The 24,049-nt window shown below is 40.2% G+C and overlaps 1 protein-coding gene across 1 annotated transcript in view; it reads left to right on the top strand.

The window, feature by feature from the left end:
- cdk14 (cyclin dependent kinase 14) overlaps positions 1-24,049 on the top strand; it is a 193,113-nt gene continuing 169,064 nt past the window's right edge. Inside the window, exons 1-2 of the mRNA XM_073486226.1 lie at positions 1-437; positions 11,063-11,094. Of these exons, the coding sequence (XP_073342327.1) occupies positions 344-437; positions 11,063-11,094 (126 nt within the window). The 5' untranslated portion in view covers positions 1-343. The remainder of the gene's footprint in view (positions 438-11,062; positions 11,095-24,049) is intronic.

The following is a 24,049-nucleotide window of genomic DNA, read 5'->3' as shown; positions in this document are numbered from 1 at the left end:
TCGGAGCTAGAGCTCGGTGTTTGGATCTTAACCAATCAAGACGCAACAGAAAGGCGCAGCAGATTACGCACGGTTTCCACTGTGGATGCTTCTGCTTCAGAGCGGACTTTTATTGCATCTTCGGAAATGTAGTTGCATTCTTGAGAAAATCTCAAGAAGGCATTTGTTGTTTCAGTACTAGTTGATGAGAGAAGTGAGAGCCGTTGAGGCTCCGTTTCCTGTTTGCCAGCGCGCTGCAGCTGGGCTGAAGAAGCCCCGCAGGGCTGAGTGAACACCGGTCCTTCTCCCCCGCTTCGAACCACAGCCAGTCCGCTGCCAAACTCGCTGGAAAAAGAAAAGTAGAATGTGCGACCTGATGCCAGCCTCCCAGCCCGCGGAGAAAATCGGCAAAATGAAAAAGTTGAGGAGAACTTTGTCCGAGAGTTTCAGAAGTATCGGTGAGTAACGGGACGTGTTTTCCATTTTCCAGCTCTTTGTGCAGAATCTCAGTGGAGACATGTCTCCAGCAGCAGCGGTGCGGACTGCTGCTTCCCACCGAGGTGATGTCTGGTCACAGTTGGGGTTAGCAGCCATGGAAAACCTACATTAACGCGGCCTGTCCACATTCCCCTTAGCAGAACGCAGTCAACTCATGTTGCTGAGTTTATAGAGTTGTGAGGACAGTGTCCGTGGAGAAACACAGATGGGATGTTTTCCTGGAAATCTGCTGCTGCGTCTGAGGTTGATTGCACAATTCTGGTCCTCAGGTTACAGTTTTCCATAAAAATCGCCACCATTACAGCTTTACAGAGTCATCATCAGCTATAATTCAGTTCAGCCTCAGTCTCATGTCTACAGTGTGCTTTGACCTCAATATAAAAAACTTAATTGTGGGAAAATAAAGGCCATTTTCTGTCACTGTAGAAACATTGTGAACCATGTCTGAACAGCACAAGAGGTGAAACCATGAGCTCCTAAACCAAAGTGATTAAACAGATATTTCACAAAAGGTGCCAAAACTGAATGAAGTATTTTGTTTCCATGTCACATGAGCCTGAGTGATGATGATACCAGTGGTGTAGGGCTGAAACTACTGATTCTTTGATTACCAATTCATCTGCGATGGTCTTCATCATAATCCTTTTGTCTCTAAAATTTCACAGACCACACAATAGGGCTCCCCAATTAATGGGAAAATGATCAAAATCGCAGTATGAATAAGTGCAAGGTCCAAATCACAGAAGCTGCATTTTAAAAATAAAATTAAAATGTGTGACAAACAGCTTTATGTTGAAGTAGTCGTGCTCCAGAGATGTCCTGGTACTACACATCTTGTTGTTTGGTACTGACCTCAACAGATGTCACATCCTCATGATTTTTAATAGATTTTTCAGTGGAAATGAAAAGTGTGATGCAGAAATAATAATTCCCAGTATTAATGAATTATGTTGCAAAATAATCGCACAAAGTTCTTTCTTTTTTTTTCCTTTAACCATGTTGTGCAGCCCTACCACAGACAAGTGTTGTTGATATGGATCCCTTAAATTTGGTTTCGCCAACATGTGGACAAACTCTTTCATGAAAGCACTGTTTCTAGATGAGCTGAAACGTTTCTGTGACATTCCTTTACTTGTTGCTTAACAGCCGACATAATGTATGCACTAATACTGATATATATGTGATATCTGCTGTAATCATCATTATAAGTCATTGTCATCTAGTGTCATCTTTAACATTCTGTTCCAATCTAATGTATAGTTGTGCCTGATCTGGCAATACACGTGTTGTACAGACACAAAGTGTCATCATCCAATCGGTATATGTGTGAAGAAATGGAGGACCGTTTACTACAGTAGGAGAATACGAAGCGAGTACCGTGTAGTGATTGTGTCACAGTAAGGAGGCTTAATATAAGTAGGTGTTGCTACAGATTTTGTTGCCATTTGACAGAATACCAACTCGTAGTACAGTGTGACCCATATTGGATGTTTGAGGCCGGTACTCAAAGCGATGTTTGAGAATTTTAAAAGCTGATAACAGCATGTCGCCCGCTAACCACTTTTGAACATGAAGTCATCACAGAAATATGTTTAAAGAGGGTCTCTTAAAGGGGCTCTATGGAATAATTTGTAGCAATGGATATGTATAAATCACTTTGTTTATTGGCCATATGTGAGCGGATCGTAATGTGATGTGAAAAATGAGACCTTCCGTGTCTCTCTCTGTTGCCTATACAAGCCTCTGGACAAATTGTTTGAGTTGTTTAATGCTGCTGGACTGTGGCTGTCTTTGTGAAGGACACGGGTCAGATTGTCTGCAACAGTCCAGAGGATGTGACTTCATGCACGTTCTTGAGTGACTCGTCCCAGTGCCTCTCTCTCTGTTCCACTAGCAGAGAGCAACAGTAGCTAACATGGGTTAGAAATGGAGTCCACTATCATTAACGGTTGGCTTCCAGCACAACACAGAAGTTCCACAGAGCCCCTTTAAATGTGATTATTAGGTTATGTTTAGTTATTGTGGTCAAGATATGTGCTACATGGCACATCTTGTTACTTCCTGTCGGACATACACTGTTGAGCCACAAAATTAAATAAAAAAAATTACACACACACACCTCCACTACTGGTGGCGTCCTGTGGTGTCTCACACCAGGGCACTGGCAGTGGGTTCATTGAGTCCTGTGGGTTGTGAGGTGGGACCTCCAAGGATCGGACTCGTTTCACCACATCCCACAGAGAGGGGATGTGTTTGGGTTGGTCATTTGTGTCGTGGCATCCACATGAATGCCAGGACCAAAGGTTTCCCAGCAGAACATTACACTGAAACACAATGATCAGTGCTCGTCACTTCACCTGTCACTTCCTCTGATGTTGTGGCTGAGATTATTTTTATCATTGGGTAATCCAACAATAATTTTTCAATAAAACATCTAATTTCCCACTGTATGGACTATCAGATGATTGTGAAAAAGCTGATTGCAATACTCCAGAGTCCCAGAGGACAGAGAGCTCGATTTATCTGACAGATTCAGTGATATACACAGTGTAATGCTGCAGCTAACCTTTGTTACTGTCATTGATTCATCTGCCTGATATTTTTGTGTTTGATCAATACATTGTTGGCTGATAAAATATAGGAAAATAGTCTTTTGTGACCAGCAGCCCACACACTGAAGACTGCAGTTGCCAGTGATGACAAACAAAGACAATCAGCATGTCTTCACATTTAACAAGGTGGACTAATTGAAAAGATTACTTAAGTGATTTAATTGATTATCAAAATAGTTGACACTTAACCATCTGATTAACTAAAAAATCTCTTCAGGACTGTAGGAAACTGGGCCGTGGCAGTAACTTGGTTTGTGTTCGGTCCAGCATTCAGCAATGTAATGAGAAATGCAGGCTGTGGTTTTGTGCTGAATATGTGCATTAGACTTAAATCCCTGCATCACCATTGTCACCGTCATCCCTTTTCACTCTTAGTATTTAAATATACACTAGATCTCATCCAATTATGAATTCAGTGCAGCTAAAGTAACCTTGTACGTGGCTCTGTGAACAAAAATCCTCACAAATGTTCAGCTTCATCACTGGATGTCAAGGTGCACCCATCACATCTCATTTATCTTTCTTTCTCTCTTTCCCTTTTTTCCTCCCTCGTCCTCACACACATCCTCCTGCTGACACACACGAGTGCCTTGGCGTCGTCACAGGGTTCAGTGGCCTTTGAAGCAGTGTGTGTAGAGAATGAATAGCTGGATGCAGCCTATGAGAAAAGATGAGAAGTGAGCAGAAGTGAGTTTGGGTCGATGTTGCGGGAGAAGAAAGATTGGCATTGACTTCTCTGCTGTGCTGACTCTCATCTCCTATCGGCCATCTTTCCTCCCATCTAAATCAACACATCTGAGCATTGATCGGCCTCTCGCTCTGCTCTACGGATGCTTTAACAAAGCACATTCAAGAGCCAGCTTTATTGTTTATGTCCTTGTAACAGTGTTGATCCAACTGGTCCCAGTGGGCCGGGCTGCACCACGTGCCAAATTATGGCTCAGGGCAACATGATGCATTGTGAAGGTTTTCATTTTAACAGCTTCAATCCTGGTTAATGGACCGATGTAGGCTTTCTCAACCTTTTCTGAACTGTGGGCCCGGTTTGGCCTTCATGAGCCAAGTCATCAGAGAGCTGTCAGGGTTTATATCAGATATATAAGTATATCAAACTAATCTCCTGTGAGTGTTGTTATGTTACTGGAATTTCTAACTTTGACACATTACCTTGGAAAATATTAATAACATCAAAATATTATATTTTTATATATTTAAAAAATAATATATATAACCAGGTGAATAAAGGAGAGCAAGAATAGCTTGTACTGGTGTATCCATACTGCAGAAAATGAGTATTGAAATGGTTTCATATATTCAGAATCGATATACGTCGATATATTGATATTTCTGACAACACTACTTTGAACTATGCAAAAACATTCGAGATAAAATCAAAAATAATTTCTTCATGATCTTTCCCTCAAAACCGTAATTATTGTTTTTCTGCGGTCGTGACAGAAAGGTTGGTCCATGAAATTCATTAACAGAGCATTACTGCTCTTGAGGTGCCCTTGAGCAAGGCATTTAACCTGCAGCTGCTCCTGAGGAGATGTAGAGTGACCATCAGATAGGAGTAGCTGCAGCTATAAAGTGTGAATGTGTGATTAAAGGTGTAACAGCCAGCTGCTTCCTGGACAAAGATGGTTGATTGTTGAGTCTCACTCCCAGGTTGCCATATATAAAACGCTCTGGGTTACCTGAATGGTCAAGATGGTGGTTGATTGTAAGTAAAATAGCTGGTTGTTAAGTCTCAATTTCGAAGTGTTGCAGAAATACAGACAGTATTTGGATTAACCAACCCAATTGCTAGAATAAATGTAAGTAATGTATGTTTGTTTAAAATCACTGATATGTAGAAATGTTATATTTCTTCATGTTGATAACACTGTGCTTATGGTCTGGTTAGGTTTAGGCACAAAGTCTGCTTTGTTAGGGTGAGGAAGAGATCATATTTTGGCTTTAAATACCTGTTTTTTTCTTGTCTAGATGTTTTTTAGCTTGTGTTTAACTTTTTATATAGATATATTACAACTGAGCTAGCGGGTATTTCGTTTCATTTTGTGTATGCAAGTACTCAGGGAAACGACAATAAAGTGAATCTGAATCTGTTTTGGTCGCCACTAACACAGATGGAGATGGCCTGAAAGTTTAGGGGTGCCACGGTAGCTTAGTTAGTAGAGGATGTGCCCCATGTACAGAGGCTGTCCTCACTGCAGCAGCATCCTTGCTGCATGTCATCCTCCCTCTCTCTCACATCCCAGTTCTGTCACTCCTCCAGCTGGTTCTGTCACCACAAACACAGTTTCACACTTACAGATGTTGAATTGCAGTCTTGAACTGTTCTGCACCATCCCCTCCACCTCACTCAAAAAAATGATTCCCCTAAAACACTGACTTTATGTATTTTAATTACATAAGTTCTATGAAAAGTATATCATTTAATGCAAACTGTTTCTATCATTGAGTTTATGTGAATAAATTAAAAAACTTAGTCTGCTTAAATTAAGTCAATACAATGTTTCAAGTATTACAGTAATCCATATGTAATGCATTACTTTTTGTGCATTACTTCTTTGGTCCACTGCGGTAAGCAGAGTCAGTGGCCATCTTCTGCTGCAGGCTAGCACCAATTTTCGTCTCATTTGTAAAAATAGAAAACAAAAACACAAAGCACTTGTAATGGATAAATAAATACATCTAATAAAATGGTAACGATTAATATACTACATAAAGACTGAGGCTTGTCTCTTCTGCAGATAAAACACTGGGCTAGACTTATTGTAAGTGGATTTCTCAGCACATCCCTGATGTTAATTTCCCAATGAAAACACCTTCTCTTTATGTGAGACAGGTTCTGCTTCTTAATGTTTTCTCAACACTTTGATCATAAGGCAAATTCCTTCAAGTGAGAGACGCAGTGTGAAAAGCTGTAGAAGCAGTAATGAGGTGTTATGGGTTTTAAGGCAGAAGTATGTATGTGTGTGTGTGTGTGTGTGTGTGTGTTGGACAAAACAGTCCTCTTTTCCCTGTGTAATATTTTATGTCTCCCTCTCATCATTTTCTCCAGAAAGTGATTCTGTTCTTATGCGGTCAGGAAATAATTATAGTATAAAGATTATTTGCAGTGAAGAAGAATGCTCTGACAGCATCTCACCAGCTTTCAAATGTGAATGTTTTGACAGATACTCGTTCTTCACTGAATGCTCCAAAGACTATCCTGCAGCAAGAAATGAGGGATCTTTGACATTTTTCTTAAAAGTTTTCAAAACCTCTTTTTATTCACATTATATGCAAAAAGTCACATGCAATGACTATATTTCAGTCGGAGCAGATGCTTTCTGCACTGGTTGATATGGGAACAGATATGGTTGGCAACATGTAAACATCTCTCTGAAGATGCATTTTCACTGTGATTATATGAGCATGCTTGTGTTCTGCCTGGCCAAGAGTAAGATGAGAGGATGGATACCACTCTCACATCTTTCTAATGAGTATGAAACTCTAACCTTATACGGAGTCTTTTCATCAAACTAATGCCAAGAAATAATCACAGCATGTAGCCTCTGCAGTATCATAACTTGTGCTATTTAAATTTCACTTAGTATAGATTAATAGCACACAACGTGTTAGTGAGCGTTACAGTTGTTGGTGTATTTTTTTCAATTTTGGACAGAGCCAGGCTAATTGATTGCAGTCTGTATGCTAAGCTAATTCCCTCTTTGGCTCTAGTTTCATTCTTAAAGCAACATTATGTAGAAATCTGTATTTGGTGTGATTTGGCTCCCCCAGTGTTTCTCAGTGCAACTGTCTTAAAAACATATAATGTATAACGTAACACTACAAACAAAACTCTGAACATCATAACGTTGTTACATCTTGAAAACTTACGTCTTGCAGTAAACATCCATCCACAACTTTTGCCATGTGGCAGTCATAGTCATAGGCATTCAAGCGCTGCACACAATAGTAATGCTAAGCTAGCGTAACCTGAAGCAGAGATTCTGACACCTGGCTATAACATGCTACTAGCTAAACCTCTGTAGAAATGGGCTGTCTTGGCTTTTGATCAAAAACTAGCAAGTTGACAACTTTGCTAACACAGCCAAACATCATGCCAAGTGCAACAGACCTATAATTTAGCAAGCTAGCTAATTTTACTTAATAATCCAACAGCTAAAGGTCCAGTTCTGCTTCTGTCTGCAGCCTTTATTATGTGAATCTGTCGGCAACAACAGAAATCCACAATCCATTTTACGAGGATGCTCAGCTCAGCTCCGTTTCCTGTTTGCACGGCTCCAGTTCTGGTGGCCCACACCGGAAAACCTCGTCCTCCCAGCAGTCCAAAGCTGCGGTGATAGCAGTGTAAACACCAACACTGTCTGACGACGCTCTGAGCAGAGTCAGCTAGCAGAGCTAGCTTGTAGCTACAGTAGCTACGCAGCAGTTACAGGCTGATTTTAGGAAACTCTGTAAATCACGGAGTTCAGGCAGAGCAGCCAGAGGACATCAGAGGGAAAACATAAAATATGATCCACTTTCACCAAACTCACTGATCGCTGGTGCTATGTGATGTATTGCTGTAGGGTGTTATGCTCTGTGATGCTAACTGAAGTTACATAGCGATACAGTAGAATAGAAACGGGTGATAGAGGAGCGAAGTGGCTGAGACAGCCATTCACCCTGTTACAAGTCACTTTAACTGTAATTAAAATGATTTGGAAGCTGTTTCTGTAACGGATTAATTTTCATAAATATTAGCTAAATTGATAAATTGTAGAAAACAAGCATAGTTTGCAACATTAACAACAACATGATGGAGAAACGAGATACATTTTTGAAACTACTACACTAAACGTAGACCACAAATGCAAGCCAAATGAGTTTATATTATAGAAAATACTTGCAGTTTAAATCACAACATTGGACAGAAAATTCCAAATGAATAATTTCCCTTAAATCATTCAGCTCCAGGAATTCCGAGTGAAAATGTGAATGTGAAACTGTAGCGTGTTGAATACATTTCAAACATTGAAACAAAGGATGATTTTAATTCCAGAAATGTAACCTGACAGTACAAAATGCTCTTCTTTTCCAGTGAGCTCTAAATCTTCCATGTCAGCCAGTGCAGAAGCTTTATTGTCTACCTGCAGTCTAATCCATTGTATTGAGCGTGGATTTGCAGCTGTGATGATGCTGTCTGGAGTGTCTGGAAAGTCTTTGGGGAATGTGTGTGTACTGACCCTCTGAGGAGAAGGAAGCAGCAGTTTAACGGCTCAGTGGCTGGGCTGACAATACCTCCAAACACTCACTCTATAAAAAAGTCATTTTAGCATGAAGCAGCCCCCAGAGCGCTCCGTCATTTAGCCATCTGTACTGCCTTTCTCATTAGACAACATAATCATGACGAGGAGTAAATAATTTGTCTAGAAAGTCATTTTCATCACAAGCTTCTTGAGCTGCGAGAGCGATTCAGAAATCAAAGCTGCAGAAGCAAACAAACGGTTTAGTCCCCCTCCTCCTCATAAATATGAAGAATATTGATGTGGGATACAATACTGTCTTCCCCTGCAGTAAATTTGGAGAACAGACGATTGTCAGTGTGGATGTAGATGTAACACATAATTGAATAGCTCGTTATATCCTTGTAAAAGGAATTTATATAAAAGAATATACTTTTTGAAGGAATCAGGTGTAACAGGACAATATCCTGCAATTTTGATATTTATACTCTACTGCCTGCATCAAAACATCACATGCAACATATTATACATTGATGAAATCTGAAAGTCATTCCCTGTTTCAGAGAGAGAGAACAATTTTGTGGAAGATCATAACTCATCTTTATGTAAAAAACACTCTTCCCATGAAGAGAGTCCGTACAGCAGCATCACTTCCCTCAAGGATCTGCATTGTGTGCATACCAAGGTCGCATCGCCAACTGTCAGATGAACTAGCATTACCGTCATTGAGCATCTGCAAAGTCAGCAAGGCAACGAAAAGGTGGTGAAGACTCCTTCATCTGCATTCCTGACCCTCTCCGTGCACATTGTGGAGGTTCTTTATGAATACTGAGCGGTGTTTAAAGTGGACCAGTTGATACTCATCGGTGTGTTGTGTCTTTATCTTGCTCATCAGGGGCCTTAGTTATAGATATGTTCTTAGATTTACTGAACACTTGAACTTAAGATTATTTCTGTATGTAGATGAATCATTTCCATACCAAAACATGTAAATACAGGGCCCAGGTTATTACTGGAATTCCCCTTTGATGATTTGCATATACCGGCTGATACGCATGCCAACATGTGAATAATGGCATTGCTGGCACTTGTTTTTGGACTAAGAGTATAAGCTGAGATGGAACAGGTTTGCTGACTGCCAGCCCCGCCTGCCTAATTTGCTTATTGAGATGTGATTACAATGAATGGAGAATCCTCAATACTTATCTGTGCTTGCAAAGGCTTTCCAAGTCATTGTGCCACACCAGCGCTAATTATTGAATTGTCTATCATCAGAATTCTTCTTGTCAAATTTCAGCATCATGCTCCTTCCAATATAAACCACTTCCTTATTACAACATATTAACACACTTGGAACTAACTGGTATTGCACTAATGTTCAGCTTTAGTAGAGGTGTGCATTTCACCCAGTCATGATTGTGTCGAGGCTTTTCCAGTAGAAACAGACAAAAAAAGAGTTGCTGTATGAACAAACCTTTTGACACAGCCAGGCCCAGGTGCCTCATTGGCAGTTAGTAGGGCTAATTACGAAATGATTACCTTAGACCTAGCTGAGTTGTAGCAGGAGAAACTGTCCGATAGCCATGTCTTTGTCTTGCCTTTTCATGCTCAGCAAAGTCTTACTGGCATCCACATAATTACTCCTCGTTGCCCGCATAGTACTTATTATCATACCGTCTCTCCAGGTGAGCGTTACCATCGTGCTTCTGCTGAAATCAACTCGCTGCTCTACAGACCTCTCAGACGACCAGGCTTTTGTGCTTTAGTGTGCAATTTTTTTTCTTTATCTCAGGAACATGTACAGTATCTGTGATCAAATACTATAAAGTCAAGGTTGTTCTGTTTTTCCTCAGCTATATGGCTTTACTGATGTCAAGGCTGTGAAGGCATACATTTTTAATATATGTAGTTACAGCAAGGGTTACTGCGCTCCCTCCCCAGACAGCTTCACAATCATTCACACCTGGGCTCACCCAGCCTTAGCAACCCACATGAAGGCCAGTTGGATCAACGACCCACAAGTGGCCCCAACAACTCTGTAAGGACACTCCCACACAGAGTTTAAAAGCCTGCAACTCCTCCAGTTAGTTAGAACTGAAGAAGCCTCTTGGATGAGAGGTGAAACGTCTTCAAGGAACTGAAACACATCGAGTTGCCTACGATACAGCACTTAGATTTACTGTTTTAAATATATTTCATGCAAAGACATGATGTCACATTATAAATACCACCTGAAATCATACCATGGCGTATGGAGTAAGTGCATCACTGCTGTAAAACACCATTTTTATTATGAGATGATGATTTGTTTTTTTTTGTTTTTTTTTTAAATCCGATCATGGGTTAAATAATTGAGAATTTCAACATATTTTTTGAAGCTGTTGATATAATATGATGAAATTGTACTAAATGTTTTGTTTCCATACTCTTGAACATTTCTGCTTGGGTAGAATTTGTAATCGTTCTGTCCCTGCTAGTGCTGCTCTCTGCCCTCCTCTGATGACACTCCATGGGAGAAGTGAGTCAGCACCAGCACCGCTGAACTTCCTTTCAGTTCAATCCAAAGTAGACCCTCACTGCTTTAATGAGCGCAGAATGAATTCCTGACAAATTTCAGCACAGTGACAGAGTTCTGTGTTGTATCTCTACTGTTAAACTTCTTATTTTGTTCAATCTTCAAAAGATGTCAATACAGCCAGTGTCTGATTGTCTCTTCCTTTCTTCTCTTTGCAGCTTTCAAGAAGGAGGACAGCGGCTTTGATGAGGTAGGAAAAAGAACAAGTGAATTTTAGGGAGCTCGTGACATTACTGGCCCAGTTTCAGGGCTATACTACGGTGTTATACAATGTGTTTTTCACGCAAATTATTCATCAAGGTCTTGTTGGCCAGATGTTGTCAGGACTGCATTGCAGTTGATTATTTTGTATGTGAGTTCTGCTGTAACTCGGTGCATATGGTGTGTAATATATTCATGTGTGCATGGTGGTTTTTTTCTCTCATCTCAGAGACATCCCTCAGGGTCAGTCTCCATCACAGAGCTTCTCTGGCCTGCCAAATGAGACACCACGAAACGCACCAATCAGATTCTGTCCGCCTGAGTGTACCCAAGGCTCCAGACTTGTTTCACATCCATCCCCCAATCGTCTCGAAACGCTGTGCTAACCGTCGAGCGGTGAACACGGACAAATGTGAAATCCCCATTTTTCATACTTGTAAATCATTTGTCTCATTGGAGATACATTGTGTTGTCAAGTGACGGCTCTTCTGAGAGTGGTTAGTCCACGCATGGTGAGCTAATGACCAGGGACAGTTATTATGGCTTCGTCTCATTCTCTTTGAGCAGGTGCAGTGATCTGGTGAACTGAGCCCTCATGCTCTGCACGATGCAGTATAATGAAGGCTTGTGCCTGAAACGTCCCCGTCCCAGTCTCAATGTGAAATTTAAATGAAATGGATGAAATGCGGTTCGTAAAGGTGCCGGGTGGACAGCATATTAAATACAGATTAGTATCTAAAAAAAACCTTGCTTTTATATGTTTGAAATGGGAAACTCCAGGCAGTGCATGTACTGTATAATTTTGGGGAGGTTGATTTACTATGGATATTGCAATGCTTTTTTAGATGCTAATGAGTATGTAGCATTTGTGCTGACTTGCTGTATGGTTGCTCTTATGATTAATGTTTGCTAACTGGCAGAAATTTGGAAAAACACTGTTGTCCAGTGTGTAGTCTACAGCCTTCCAATAAGGGAGGAGGCAGGAAGGAGGTGACTTAAAGCTACACTCATTCCTTTTGTGTTGCCAACGTTTGACTCCACCACATGTTTGACATATTGGCCTTTTAATGTTGTTCCCTGTGTAAGCATCCAGCAGACACAGCAATAAAACTGCAAAGTGCCACTGATTTTCTCATTCAATTTCTGAATGATTACTACCTCCACTAGTAAAACTAGGGCCACAGATCCTCACCGAGGGCCCTGACATTGGCTGATGGGCCCTAACCTAGCCAGGAAGGTTATTTACTGTAGTCTTAAATAGTAAATGCACTCCTCAATTTACTAGCACCATTATTATTTAACTGTTGCTTTCCAGTATAGGTCTCCATGTGAAATCAAAAAATTATTTATGATGCTTTTAGGAGTGGGCAATAAAATTTGGAAAATCAATTAAAAAACAGATAAATGGATAAAATTGATGGAGAGGGAATGTCTGTGTTTGTCCTGACAAATCAAAACGTGTCATCACAGTGATGCAAAAATCAATACAAAATGTAAAATCCTGATAAAGCAGTCCTGCTCTTTGCTTTGCAACATTTCCCACAGTGGTATCAAACAACCAGAGATATTATAGGGATAGTAACTTCAGTGTAAATAGTATGGTAAAACCGTTGACATGTTGTTTTATCAACCAACCAGATGCTCCAAGCACCACCGTTGTACAAATTCGCCTTTTTGTGGCAAACTACACAACATGTTGCCACAATCTCATCCATTCCCAAAACAAAAAAGTTTTAATTCATCTTGTATAGAACTGTTATTGTCCCAGGAACACGGCGGCGCTGTTATTTTGCAGCCCCGCACAGTGCAAGAAATTGATTCCTCTCACATTCTCTCTCAGTTTGCTGTCGTAGGCAGCTGCTTGATGAGGCGGTCAATAGGTCTGACGATACTGGGATGTTGTGTTTGTGTTGACGGGGCGATCCAGCTTGGATGCTCTTTTGACGTAAAGTAACATTGAGTGCTCAGCGGTGCCAGTCCTGCACCTGCTGCAGTTGGTGACCTAAAGCTGTGTCCTTGATGTGAAGCAACCACATGGTCTCTATGCTTTTGGAACCTTTCCAGTGTGTTGTCTGCAAGATGCAGTGGCATTGCTTAATGGATAAGCGATAAGACACCAGGAGGTTTTGTGTTAGCTGATAAGATAAGATAAGATAGGATAAAATAAGATAATCTTTTATTAGTCCCACAACAGGGAATTTTGCAGCATTACAGCAGCAAAGGGGATAGCAAAAATAAGAGAGCATCAATTAAAAACAGTGGTAATAAATAAGTAAAAAATGTAAGTAAAAAAGCAGTAGAAACAATATGAATAAGAAACAAAAACTCTGAACCTTTTCACACCATTGCACATTGAGATGCAGGAATTGCACGTTGGGATAATGAGACTGCACATTGCTGCTGTGGTCGGTTGGTAGAGTAGAGTCGACCTGGTGCTGAGATCCAGAAGTGTGTTCACGAGAGACCTGAGGGCAAAATCATCAGTAGAAGCTGATAATCACACTGAGTTGCTTGCCTCATATCATTACTATCCTGACATTGTGCCTGTGTTAGCCATTTTTTTTTTTAAATTTGCCCTTACCAGTTCGTAGTAAGCATTATATCTGTTCCTCAGGAGTGTTGACTCAAATGTATAGACATGCAGTATTGTTATGAATTTGTCTTTTTGTGTCGTCTGTAAAAAACACATCTCATCTGGGTTCTTCTCAGTTATCTTCATGTCCAGTGTGACTTTTTTGTTGTTTTTTTAGCTCCATCTGATTTCCTTTGTCCCGTATTCCCCATAACCAGAAGAGAAACAGCTGACTCAGCTAAAGTGTGGTGGTGTGGTGTGGATGGGGAAATAAAAGAATGCTGTGCAGTAAAATTTTCCCATTGAGAGCATTTTGGAGAAGTCTTTTTTTAGTTAGCACATGAAAGCTCACATATCACGGACGTCACATGTATTTGGCAACAGGACTGTTTGTCAAGTTTCCTGTGATTATTTGGATAAGAAGATATAGAACATGTTCTTGTTGAGGAAGGGACTTTTTGTTGGGGTGAAACTACGTGAAGCAGACCATTTCTAGAAGTCAGTGCCATGGGAATTTGGGGCCATTTGCTATAAATGGGCCTTGCTGTTAAGGAAGAATTTCAAGAATCCTCGAAGGAAAAAAGACTCCTTCCTGTCCAGCAACATGATGTTTGCACAAACCTGAATGATGGCCAGATATAGTTTGGGAACATATGGGAGTTTGGCTTAAAACAGCAGAGCTTAAATATGTGTGTGCTTTCTGTGTGTTTGAGGAAAACAGACAGAGACCCAGGGCTTGTTTGCCACTCGTGTCTGTTGAACTGCTTATCATTTGTCTTGGTGAATAGGAAACTATGTGTCTGTTTAGAGCACAGGGGTGGCTGGTCAGACCCAGAGGTCTGAGCCTACATTCAGATAGCAAGAGAGGCAGAGTTTCTGATCATTTTCTTTCAGAGGTTTGATGTCCTGACATAAAAAAGGGAAATTGAAATGGTGACATCACATTTGGTGAGACTTGATATGGCAGAGAGCCAGCAAGTCCTCCGAACTAAACGCCCAAATAGTTTTTTTCTGTGCCCCTTTTAACAGGATACATGTGTTCATCAGGGGCTTACCAAGTCCATATCCCCATAACATAAATACTTCTTATGGATGTTTTCTGATCTGCTACCGTTGTGCTTTTAAGGACAGCTCACCCCAAAAGTAAAAATGCACATTTTCCCTCTTACCTGTACTGCTGTTTATCCATCTAGAATGTTTTTTGACCCGTAGAGATGTTTGCCCTCTCTTGAAAAAAAAACATTTGAAAAACTCGAAAGCAATGTCTCTTTCCAGAAATCATGACCTGATTACTTAGGTGAGCAGTTTCATGAAGGGACTATTTTCTTCTACCAGACTGCACCATATCACTGCACAGAGGAAAAGGTGCATCTACTCACAGACGAGAAGCTTGTGCTTGTGACAGCATGGATGAAAACAACAATAACATCCTCATCTGCTGAGCTGTAATGATAGCTAGCTTAAATAGCAACCCTTTCATCCATGTGTAGACGCACACCTCCTTCTGTGCAATGATATGGAAAGAAAATAGTTGCTTTGAGCCCCAAAGACCATCTAGTTCTATTATATTTGAGAGAGGGCAGACATCCCTGTGGCTGAAATCTCCAAAACTCATCATCTCACACTAAAACAATGTAGATGGGTAAATGGCACTACAGGTAAGAAAAAAATATGTATTTTTGATTTTGGGTGATGGTCCCTTTAAATAGCCATCAGAGGGGTGGCACACATGACCACGTGGAGAGCCTGTGAAGAATGTGTTTCATTAAGGAACTTGAATACTTGCAAAGCTATCAAGATTCAGGTTTGCAAGATGTATTCAGACATAATGAAAAAGGCAAGATGCACAGATTTCTAACAGGCAAGGGAGGAAAAACATGCAACTTTTTGTATGATACTGGAAACATGTCATTATTAGACGCTTTGAACACCCTTCCATCCACTCGAAGTGATTTTGTAGCACTACAGTGTAACAAGATCATGCTACTTCTGCCTTTCCTTATCAGAGGCAAATAGCCGGTAGTCAGCCACAAGCGGTCACTTGTCAGAAGAGAAGTTTTGAGTGTTCAAAGAGTTTTCTTCCAAGACAAAATGCTATTCTGACTCAAAATCTCTGAACAAGGAAGAAAATCTCTGCTCCCATGTGAGGATGGATGAAATGGATAAAGGATTTGAGAACAACTGAGGTCTCGCCTCAGATGGAAACAGTTACTGAAGTCAGAGTCAGGATCAGAATTGGTTTCATTGCCAAGTAAGAAATTTGACTTGGTGTATTGGGGCATAACAGTAAACATTGTACAAGACAATATGAAGAAAGATAGACGCAAGTACTTTGAGTCGAGAAGCATAGATGGCAAAATAAAAATGTACAATAACTAATGAAAAAAAAAACATATAGAAACATAGAGCACAAGATATGACTGTTATTTAAATGAAAGCTGCAGTTTTATGCAGGAAAGTACAAAATCTGACCAACCCTGCTTAAAACTGCTGCAGTCAACAGAAAGAGTGTGTGGTAGGCTTTGATTATTGACGATGCTCTCTGCTTTGTGTGTGATTTCATTGTCACAGAAAGACATTTAACGTAGCCAAACTGTCAGGTTTTGTTTGAGGGTTGTGATTAGCAGACAGGAGGCGTGATTGTTACTGAGGTAATGATTTTCTTATAAGCCATCTTTGAATCTTTGTTCTCGCTCTCTTGTGCTCTTTGTCTTTTTTTTGTGACTCTTTGTCTCTCTACATTTTGTCTCGGTTGCACTTGAACTTCATTTTGTTTTCCCAGTCCAATTGGAGCTGAATAATTTCATGTGATTGGTGTCGGGACCAAAAATTAATGCAACAAATGTGTTTCTTAATGACTTAAAGCCCTCGGAGAATCCATTATAAGCAAAATGCTGTCATTAGTTGAATGCAGTGTAAAGCACTGTGAATTCTGTAGGATTTTATTTTATAAAAGGAAAAAAATAAATAAATAAATGAAGGTCTGTGCTCCCATGTCATGATTCTTGCTGCTAATCTGCTTTTGTCACAGTATGAGCCTGGAATTCTAATGTTCCATCTGCATTCAGAGTAGGATTAAAGTAGACACCAACGGATTCAACTGTCTTCATTTTTTCTTGTTTTACCTCCTTGAATTAACATTTCCAAGACAGCCAAATATAATTTAACAGCCCATTTCTAAAACTGCATCACATGAATAGATTATTTTTGACTGAGATATCAGATGAAACCTTGTTATTGTAAAGTAAGAAAAAAAACAAAAACACTTTCCCGGTGAATTCAGCTTTGCCCCCTTTGTTTTACACTTAACTAAAAGATGCCAGTGTACATATGTTGCTGTATTGTCATCAGCATTTGTTTAATGTATTGCTGTAATACTTTCAAGTACAGATATAATGTGGTAGTTCTGTATTGGACCAGGTAAACTGTTGCTTTACTAAATATTGCTCCTGTCTGAAACAAATGCATTGATTTGTCAGATAAAGGTTGAAAAGTTGCTTAGAGTTTGGAAGTGGTTTGCTGGTTTCAGAACTATAATTTATTAAACTGGTTTGAGCAGAAAGATTGTCATTCAGGTTGCACATAAATTGTCAGTTTAGCCAGATTAGCTACTTAGCTGCTATATCTGGAGGTGAACTGGAGAGTGAACACAGCTGTAATGTTGCTAATAGTCCCCCAGTGCACAGGAAAACCACAGCAGGGTTCACTGTTAATGATTCTGTTTTCTGTTTTTTTGTTTTTTTTTACTTGCACGGTGGATCAGAAATCTTTTTTACCCTATACAATTAGTTTTATTTATTTGTGGTTATCAAATAACAAAGACTGAAGTTAATTTTCATGTTTGATCTTTAATTAGGTAAATGAATCAGAACAAGATTACAGTGTGTCATCGGGCAATCTGGCAAGTGACCTGCAAGATTTATTAGCCCGACATGCCTCTTTACATGCCCAGGGCAACTGGGCAATACCTTCATTTTCCCTTCCAAATAAGTTTGACCAACCTGACTGGGTTATCTGATCGCCCAATGGCTCATTTCTTGCCTTCAGTTTGACGTGGATAATGGCTCCAGGTACTTTGATACCAACAAGATTTAGCCACTTTTGCTATAGAGAAGACAGACAGCGGTGTGCATTAGCACCTTTACCTGTAGCAAATTCAGCTTTGTCATTGCTGATGACAAAAATACCACAGATGATCTAATCCAACATTGACCTGCAGTCCAAAATGAATTGATTTTAATGGCTTATCAGTTTAATTTGTAGCCAACCATTAGTGGTGCATGCAAAAGAATTGTATTCTTAATCATTGCATGTTGTTAGTTTAGTTTTGTGTACACAGGCTTACAGCTTTTGACCTTATTAAATACATTTTGTAACACAGTTGCTCATCTTTGACCTATGATTCAGCTTTGGGAGAGCTCTAGCTGCCAGTCACCTTACATTCAGCACAGTGGATGTGCTGCTGTCAACTCTCTGCTGTTATCTGATTTCCGAAACATTGTTTATTTCAGACATCCGGTTTCTGACATTTGAGCAGGGAAGTAGAGAAAGCTCATCTCCCAGCTAGACCTTTCCCAGAAAATGATATGTCTGGTATCATTGAAAAACTTAAGATAAATAAGTCAACGTCCTAAAATAAGGTTGTGGGTATGGGATACATCTGATTACTGATCTGCTGCATGTGTACGTGGATTTTTCAGTAACCAGGTTACTACATTGTATGTAAATGAATTGTCTGATTTTTTTTTTTTTTTTTTGTGTGTGTGTAACCTGATTGTTCAGTGTAATGCAGTTTCCTCCCACTTTGCAGATTTTGTCTTGTGCCAGTGGGCGGTAATGCTGGTATTATACTTGAACAGATAATTGAATCAGCCATGACCTCCCACTTTCATCCTGAGCTCATCTGGGGCCAAAATGAGGATTATATTGGTTGGATTAGATTAAATTCTGATCTGATCCGAAAATTGGGTATTTCAAAGCAGAGAAGATTTCTGATCCTGAAGATTCTGATTCCGAATTGGTAATCCAGTCCTAACTTTAATCCGGATAAAATGCTGCTTTTGGGGATTTCAAACTTTAAGGCAGAGGTCTTGATTGATTTGATGCCAAACTTAAGGATCATTTGGATCCCACCTCAGAGGTGGATTTTAGAAAGATTGACAAATATCCCTGGCTTTACTTCTCACAGATAGTTTTACCTAAGATGTTCATTGCACTTGAACTCTAAATTTAATGTGCCCTTCAAATGTGACTGTATTTTAGTTCAAAGAGAACCAAGTCATTAAAAAAACAGAATCTGGTTAGGTTACACGTCCTCCTGAAAACACCTAGAAACACTGCTATAAAGTGTGACAAATACAGACAAGCATTTCTCAAAGTCTAGTTTCATTTAAACATTCTAACTTGTTGGTACCAGAACATCCAACATGTGTTTTTATTTTATGGTTAAACTGAAGGCTAGCAAAGGGAACAGGAATGAGGGCTCCAAACAACGTTTTAATTGTGCCTTTATTGTTTCATTAGACAACAACACCAACAAAGAAATACATAGTTGACCAACAACAAAACAATTACAATTAAAACAATTAGGTCACTGACAAAACTAACAATTTCATCAGAAATCTAAAGCAAGCACCATCATCGGTATCGTCAGCCGTGTCACTGCTGACTGGCTGTGTGGAAGCATGCAGCTGGTGACGGGATCCAATCGCAGATGAGTCTATCCAGAGGTGTTAGGGTTGAGCCACCTGCCCCTTCTGATAGAGGACACTCTGATTTTGAGTATAAAATGGCCATTGGCTTGTACAGTAATGGGACATGCATTGTAAACATTAAAAAAATTGTGAATAAATTCAAAAACACATTTACATGCTTATAATGTAACCTTGCTTTAGGGGTCCAGTTTGCCAGCACTGGTTTGTGCTCTGTGGCAATGCTGATATTATCTTTATGATATTGTCAGTAAGCCACAGTAGCCACAGAAATAAAACTGCTTTTATGTACGCAAAAACATGATAACCACAACACTGTAGCCTACTGTAACTCAGCCCCCAAACCAGTACACTTCTGAAGGAACTGCAGAATATATAACGTTATATTTCCAAAGTGTTGCTGCAGTCTGCACACATTAAGTCTACTTCAGTGTCAGCTGGCACATAATAGCATTAGGTAGCTTCAAGAGTCAATGTTTGAATAATGCTAATTATTTCCCTAAAAATTGAACCTTAGACCACCACATACATCAGTAATGTAAGCTAGTTTGCTAGCCTGGTCAACAGAGCTGAGTTACCTCTTGTGACCTATGCTTAATTAGCGAAAATTCAAGTAGTTGGCTTGCATGACATCTTCGTTGCCATTCATTCAGTTTTACAAATGCCACATGTTAGACAACAATATACTTACATTTGGACGTGAGAGCTGTGCTACTGCTGGCTGCTTTCCTGAGAATGAAATGGTCTGCCATGTTTTTATTTCCTGTTCAGATCTGGGGGGTGGGACTCCAGACTTGGAAATCCCTATCTGGTCAGATTGTGATCATCTTGATCCAATCTGCCAATGTTTTGAAATACCAAGTCAGTGATCCTTGACTGAGAAAAGGGAGATTCCATTATCCGGATCATTCTGATTCAGATTACACGTTTGAAATGCCGGCCCCTGGAGATGGAAGCTGAAGAAGAATCAGAGTGGACAAAATGGCTGACATGGTTTTTGATGTTTTTTCCCTTATGAGAGAGCCTCACAGGGCGAATGACAGCTTTGATCACAATTACCAAACATCTCTCTCGGACTGTTCAGCTCTGATGAGTTTAGAAATGCCATCAGCATCTGCTCCGTCTGTTTCCATAAGCTATACTGTCTGTTTACAGTAGGATTCATATGCAGATTCCTGTTCCTTGTGTCCTGAATGTCTTTTGGTACAACATGACTTCTCTTCTCAGAACAAGGTCAGAAATGTGACCGATTATGAGGTGAAGTATTTCCCAGTAAAAAATTAGCATGCATAGAGAGGGCAAAGGACAAAGGCAGCGTCCCTTTCAATTGATTTTTTCTGGTTGAAGTTCAATTACCAACGCTTATTTTGAGAGCTTTAAAAAATTCCAATCAATGTGTGGCGGTGATAACGTTCCCTGAGACATCAAAGAAAGACTGCTGATTGAATTGGTCTTTGGTTATTGTTCTGATCTCCAACATGGTTGTTGATGTAAATCATGTCATGAATTCAATAAAGTGTTAAGCCAGAGAGCACAGGAGGGGACTGTGGAGGAGGAGATAAAGCATTAGGACCTATCAACCTGTAAATCAGCAGAGATAAAAGACCTCTGATGACGGAGTGCGATGAGTCAAGGTGGATTGGACACAGTGCGACCTGGAACGTGGAGCGCATTGTTGCCCTCGGCCCAGATCAGGTCATCTTGTTGTATTCCTTTCCAAGTCACCTTCTCTGCTCGTGACATACAGTCTGCTCACATTATCAGAGCCTCAGCTTTTGTTATTTAGCAGCATCCAACAGAAAAAAATTCACATGCAATCATGGTAAGAGATAAGATGAAGGAACAGCATGATGATTACAAATTTAAGATTAGAGTTTAGGAATGCCTTCAGGTAAGGTCATCTTACAGTTAAACCTTTTTAATAGTTTGTCAATAATGACTTTTTGTCTGCGTTTCTCAGCATCAGGGACTAGCATACATGTTCATGAAAGATGTCTTGACATCTGTCCGTCCGTCCGTCCGTCCGTCCGTCCGTCCGTCCGTCCGTCCGTCCGTCCGTCCATCCATCTGTTCAATTTTCACTGTGTCAGATACTTTGGTTTATGACCAGATTTCTGCAAAACATTACCTTCAGCCTCAACTGTACTCTGTGTTTAGTGTTAATTTGCAAATGTTAACTTGCTGAAATGTAGAACCTCCAAATTGTACATGAGTACAGTACTTGAGTAAATTGTAGTTGGTAACATTCCATCACTGGTTGTTCTTGATTTTGAGACTAAGGCTTTAATTTTCCAGTAAATGTATATCGGTTCCAGTTATCAGTCTCCGGGTTTACTAATAATCGGTATGGGTATTGGCCCTGAAAAAGACATATTGATGGACCACTACTAAAATGCACACTGACTGATAGTTTTAACATCAGCCAAGCCATTGCAGAGCAGATCATGCCGATCATATTTGACTTCCAGACTACACAGATCTTCCGCATTTTGGGGCCCATAGCGTTCCAGTTTAGCCTCTGGCTAACTTGAATGGGAACAAAGTGATTTAATCACATGGCTCTTCTAGACTTTCCAGATGTAATCTGATCAAATGGATCAAATTCTTATGTGAAACGAGTCATTTCACGGAGGAAGGGCCACTCAAAAAAAAATGTCTACAGTTTTACAGCCACTCCTTTCACAATGTCAGCTTAGGAGGAGAAGTCGTTATTGGTCAGTGTGCATCATGTGACGTCGTAATTACATGGTTTGGCCACAATGTAACATTAGCTTCAAAGCCTGGTGCTTGTCCAGGGGCTTGAAGCAGATAGCATTTCTGTAGACTTCAACATCCAATCAATGTTTAAAGGATAACTGGCAAGATGGCGAGCAACAACTTTCACTGAGGGTGTGTTTGTGTTTGATCTGACACTCATCAGATACGCTGCTTCTTTATCTTTTCCCATCACCTCTTTGTACGTTCATGAAGTAAAGTAATGTTACATTTCTCCTCCATACAGCAGTCAGATAAGAGAGTTACTGTACATTACAGTGGATTTCGGCACCTCTGTGACTCGTTGTGGCATGTAAGAGTGAAGATAAATCCAGTTTTGAAGCTCCGGGTTCTGGCTGTCTCCTCCAAAGGTCACTGTCTCCAGCTGCTGTCTGCCGCTGGAGACGGTGAGCTCTGGAGGGGCTGGGCAGACAGCTCGTGGCCACCTGTCACTCAAAGTGGCCACTCCCCTAATAATGCGTAACTTTAAGCCTTAAAATAATTCAAACGAGTCAGCTATATAAAAATTCAGCCCTGTTCAGTTGTCATGAAGGGATAAATTATGTATAGATCAAGACAGTTTTTGTACCAGGCTATAAACATGTTTATTTCTGCTGTAAAGTTGGACATTTATGGGTATTGACTCTCTTTTGGAGCCTGCCTCAAGTGGCCATTTAAGGAACTGCAGCTTTTGGTACTTCTTCATAGGCCTCAATTCTGAGAGTGCCTACAAAGCAATTGAGCCACTGAGTGACATCACTGGAGGCAATTTATTATGCAGCTTCCTCTGGAGCCACAAAAGCCTTTTTTCTACTTGTTTCACATATGCAGTAGTACTGCCCGAACAAAACACAGTTTATTATGTAAACATGGCGGAGTTACCCTTTAAGAGAAGAGTTTTTGTTGCATGGACTAAATGCTATATAAAGGCTTTTCAAGCCTGACAATGAGGTTACATGAAAAACTGTTAATAACATGTATTTATTCAATGAAACTAGCCACATCAAACCGTGAAGAACGTTTATATCGTACATAGTTTCAGTTCAAACTAAACTAAAACGGCCACTGGCTGAATTCTAAGTTGTATTCCAGTGGAAGCAGAGAGCTCAGGCTCTCCTTTCAAACAAAAGTCCTCTGTGATTGTGACGGACCTACAGGACTTTGCTTTTCCTCCTCAATCACCACCAGTTTCTGAATATCACACTTTGTATGTTCTGAAAGACAGACAGCCTCTGCACAGACTGTAATTGCAGACACAATACATATCAGATAGCTATTGTATGACACTCACTGTCGCTGTCACATCTCAGACACAACATTTCCAGCCGGTGGGTTAGGGCGGTAGCACTACATCCTATGAAAACAAGCTACACCCCATATGTTAATAAAAAAAGAGCTTCTGCAGCAGATGTCATATTCATATGAGACTTTTTTTTTTGTTCATTCGCTCCTTTTATACTCCTGGGAAGTGTGATTGTGTGAGGTCACAGTCTGACTAGCATATTGAGAATTGCTCTCAGAATTTTCTGGCAGTAATCACAGCCAGGAATTCACACATTTGCTCACGCTGTGCTTCTAATATAGGCCTCTTTACACACTGTCGGTCACCTCCATTTAAAAAAATGTCAGCCTTAGTAAAAAAGATGCCTAAGTATTGAGAATGAGATTGGTCTCGGTCAGAGGAACAGTAGTGAGAGGAGGAAATATTTGGCCTTCCTCATTTTAAAGTTTATTACACTTTTTAAAAAATTGAAGGATTATTTTTTCACACAAAACACACTCAACCTTGACTTTGTTGTTCGTATCCTGCTGCCTGAGCTGCGTGCTTGATCACGTGCCAGCCTATATAGTGCTCAGCTGGTACCTGGCCCTCGTCTGTCAGGCCTATGGAGAGACAATCAGTGTCT

Source organism: Pagrus major, chromosome 17 (assembly GCF_040436345.1).
Source record: "Pagrus major chromosome 17, Pma_NU_1.0".
Taxonomy (NCBI): domain Eukaryota; kingdom Metazoa; phylum Chordata; class Actinopteri; order Spariformes; family Sparidae; genus Pagrus; species Pagrus major.
This window is presented reverse-complemented; position numbering and strand designations above follow the sequence as displayed.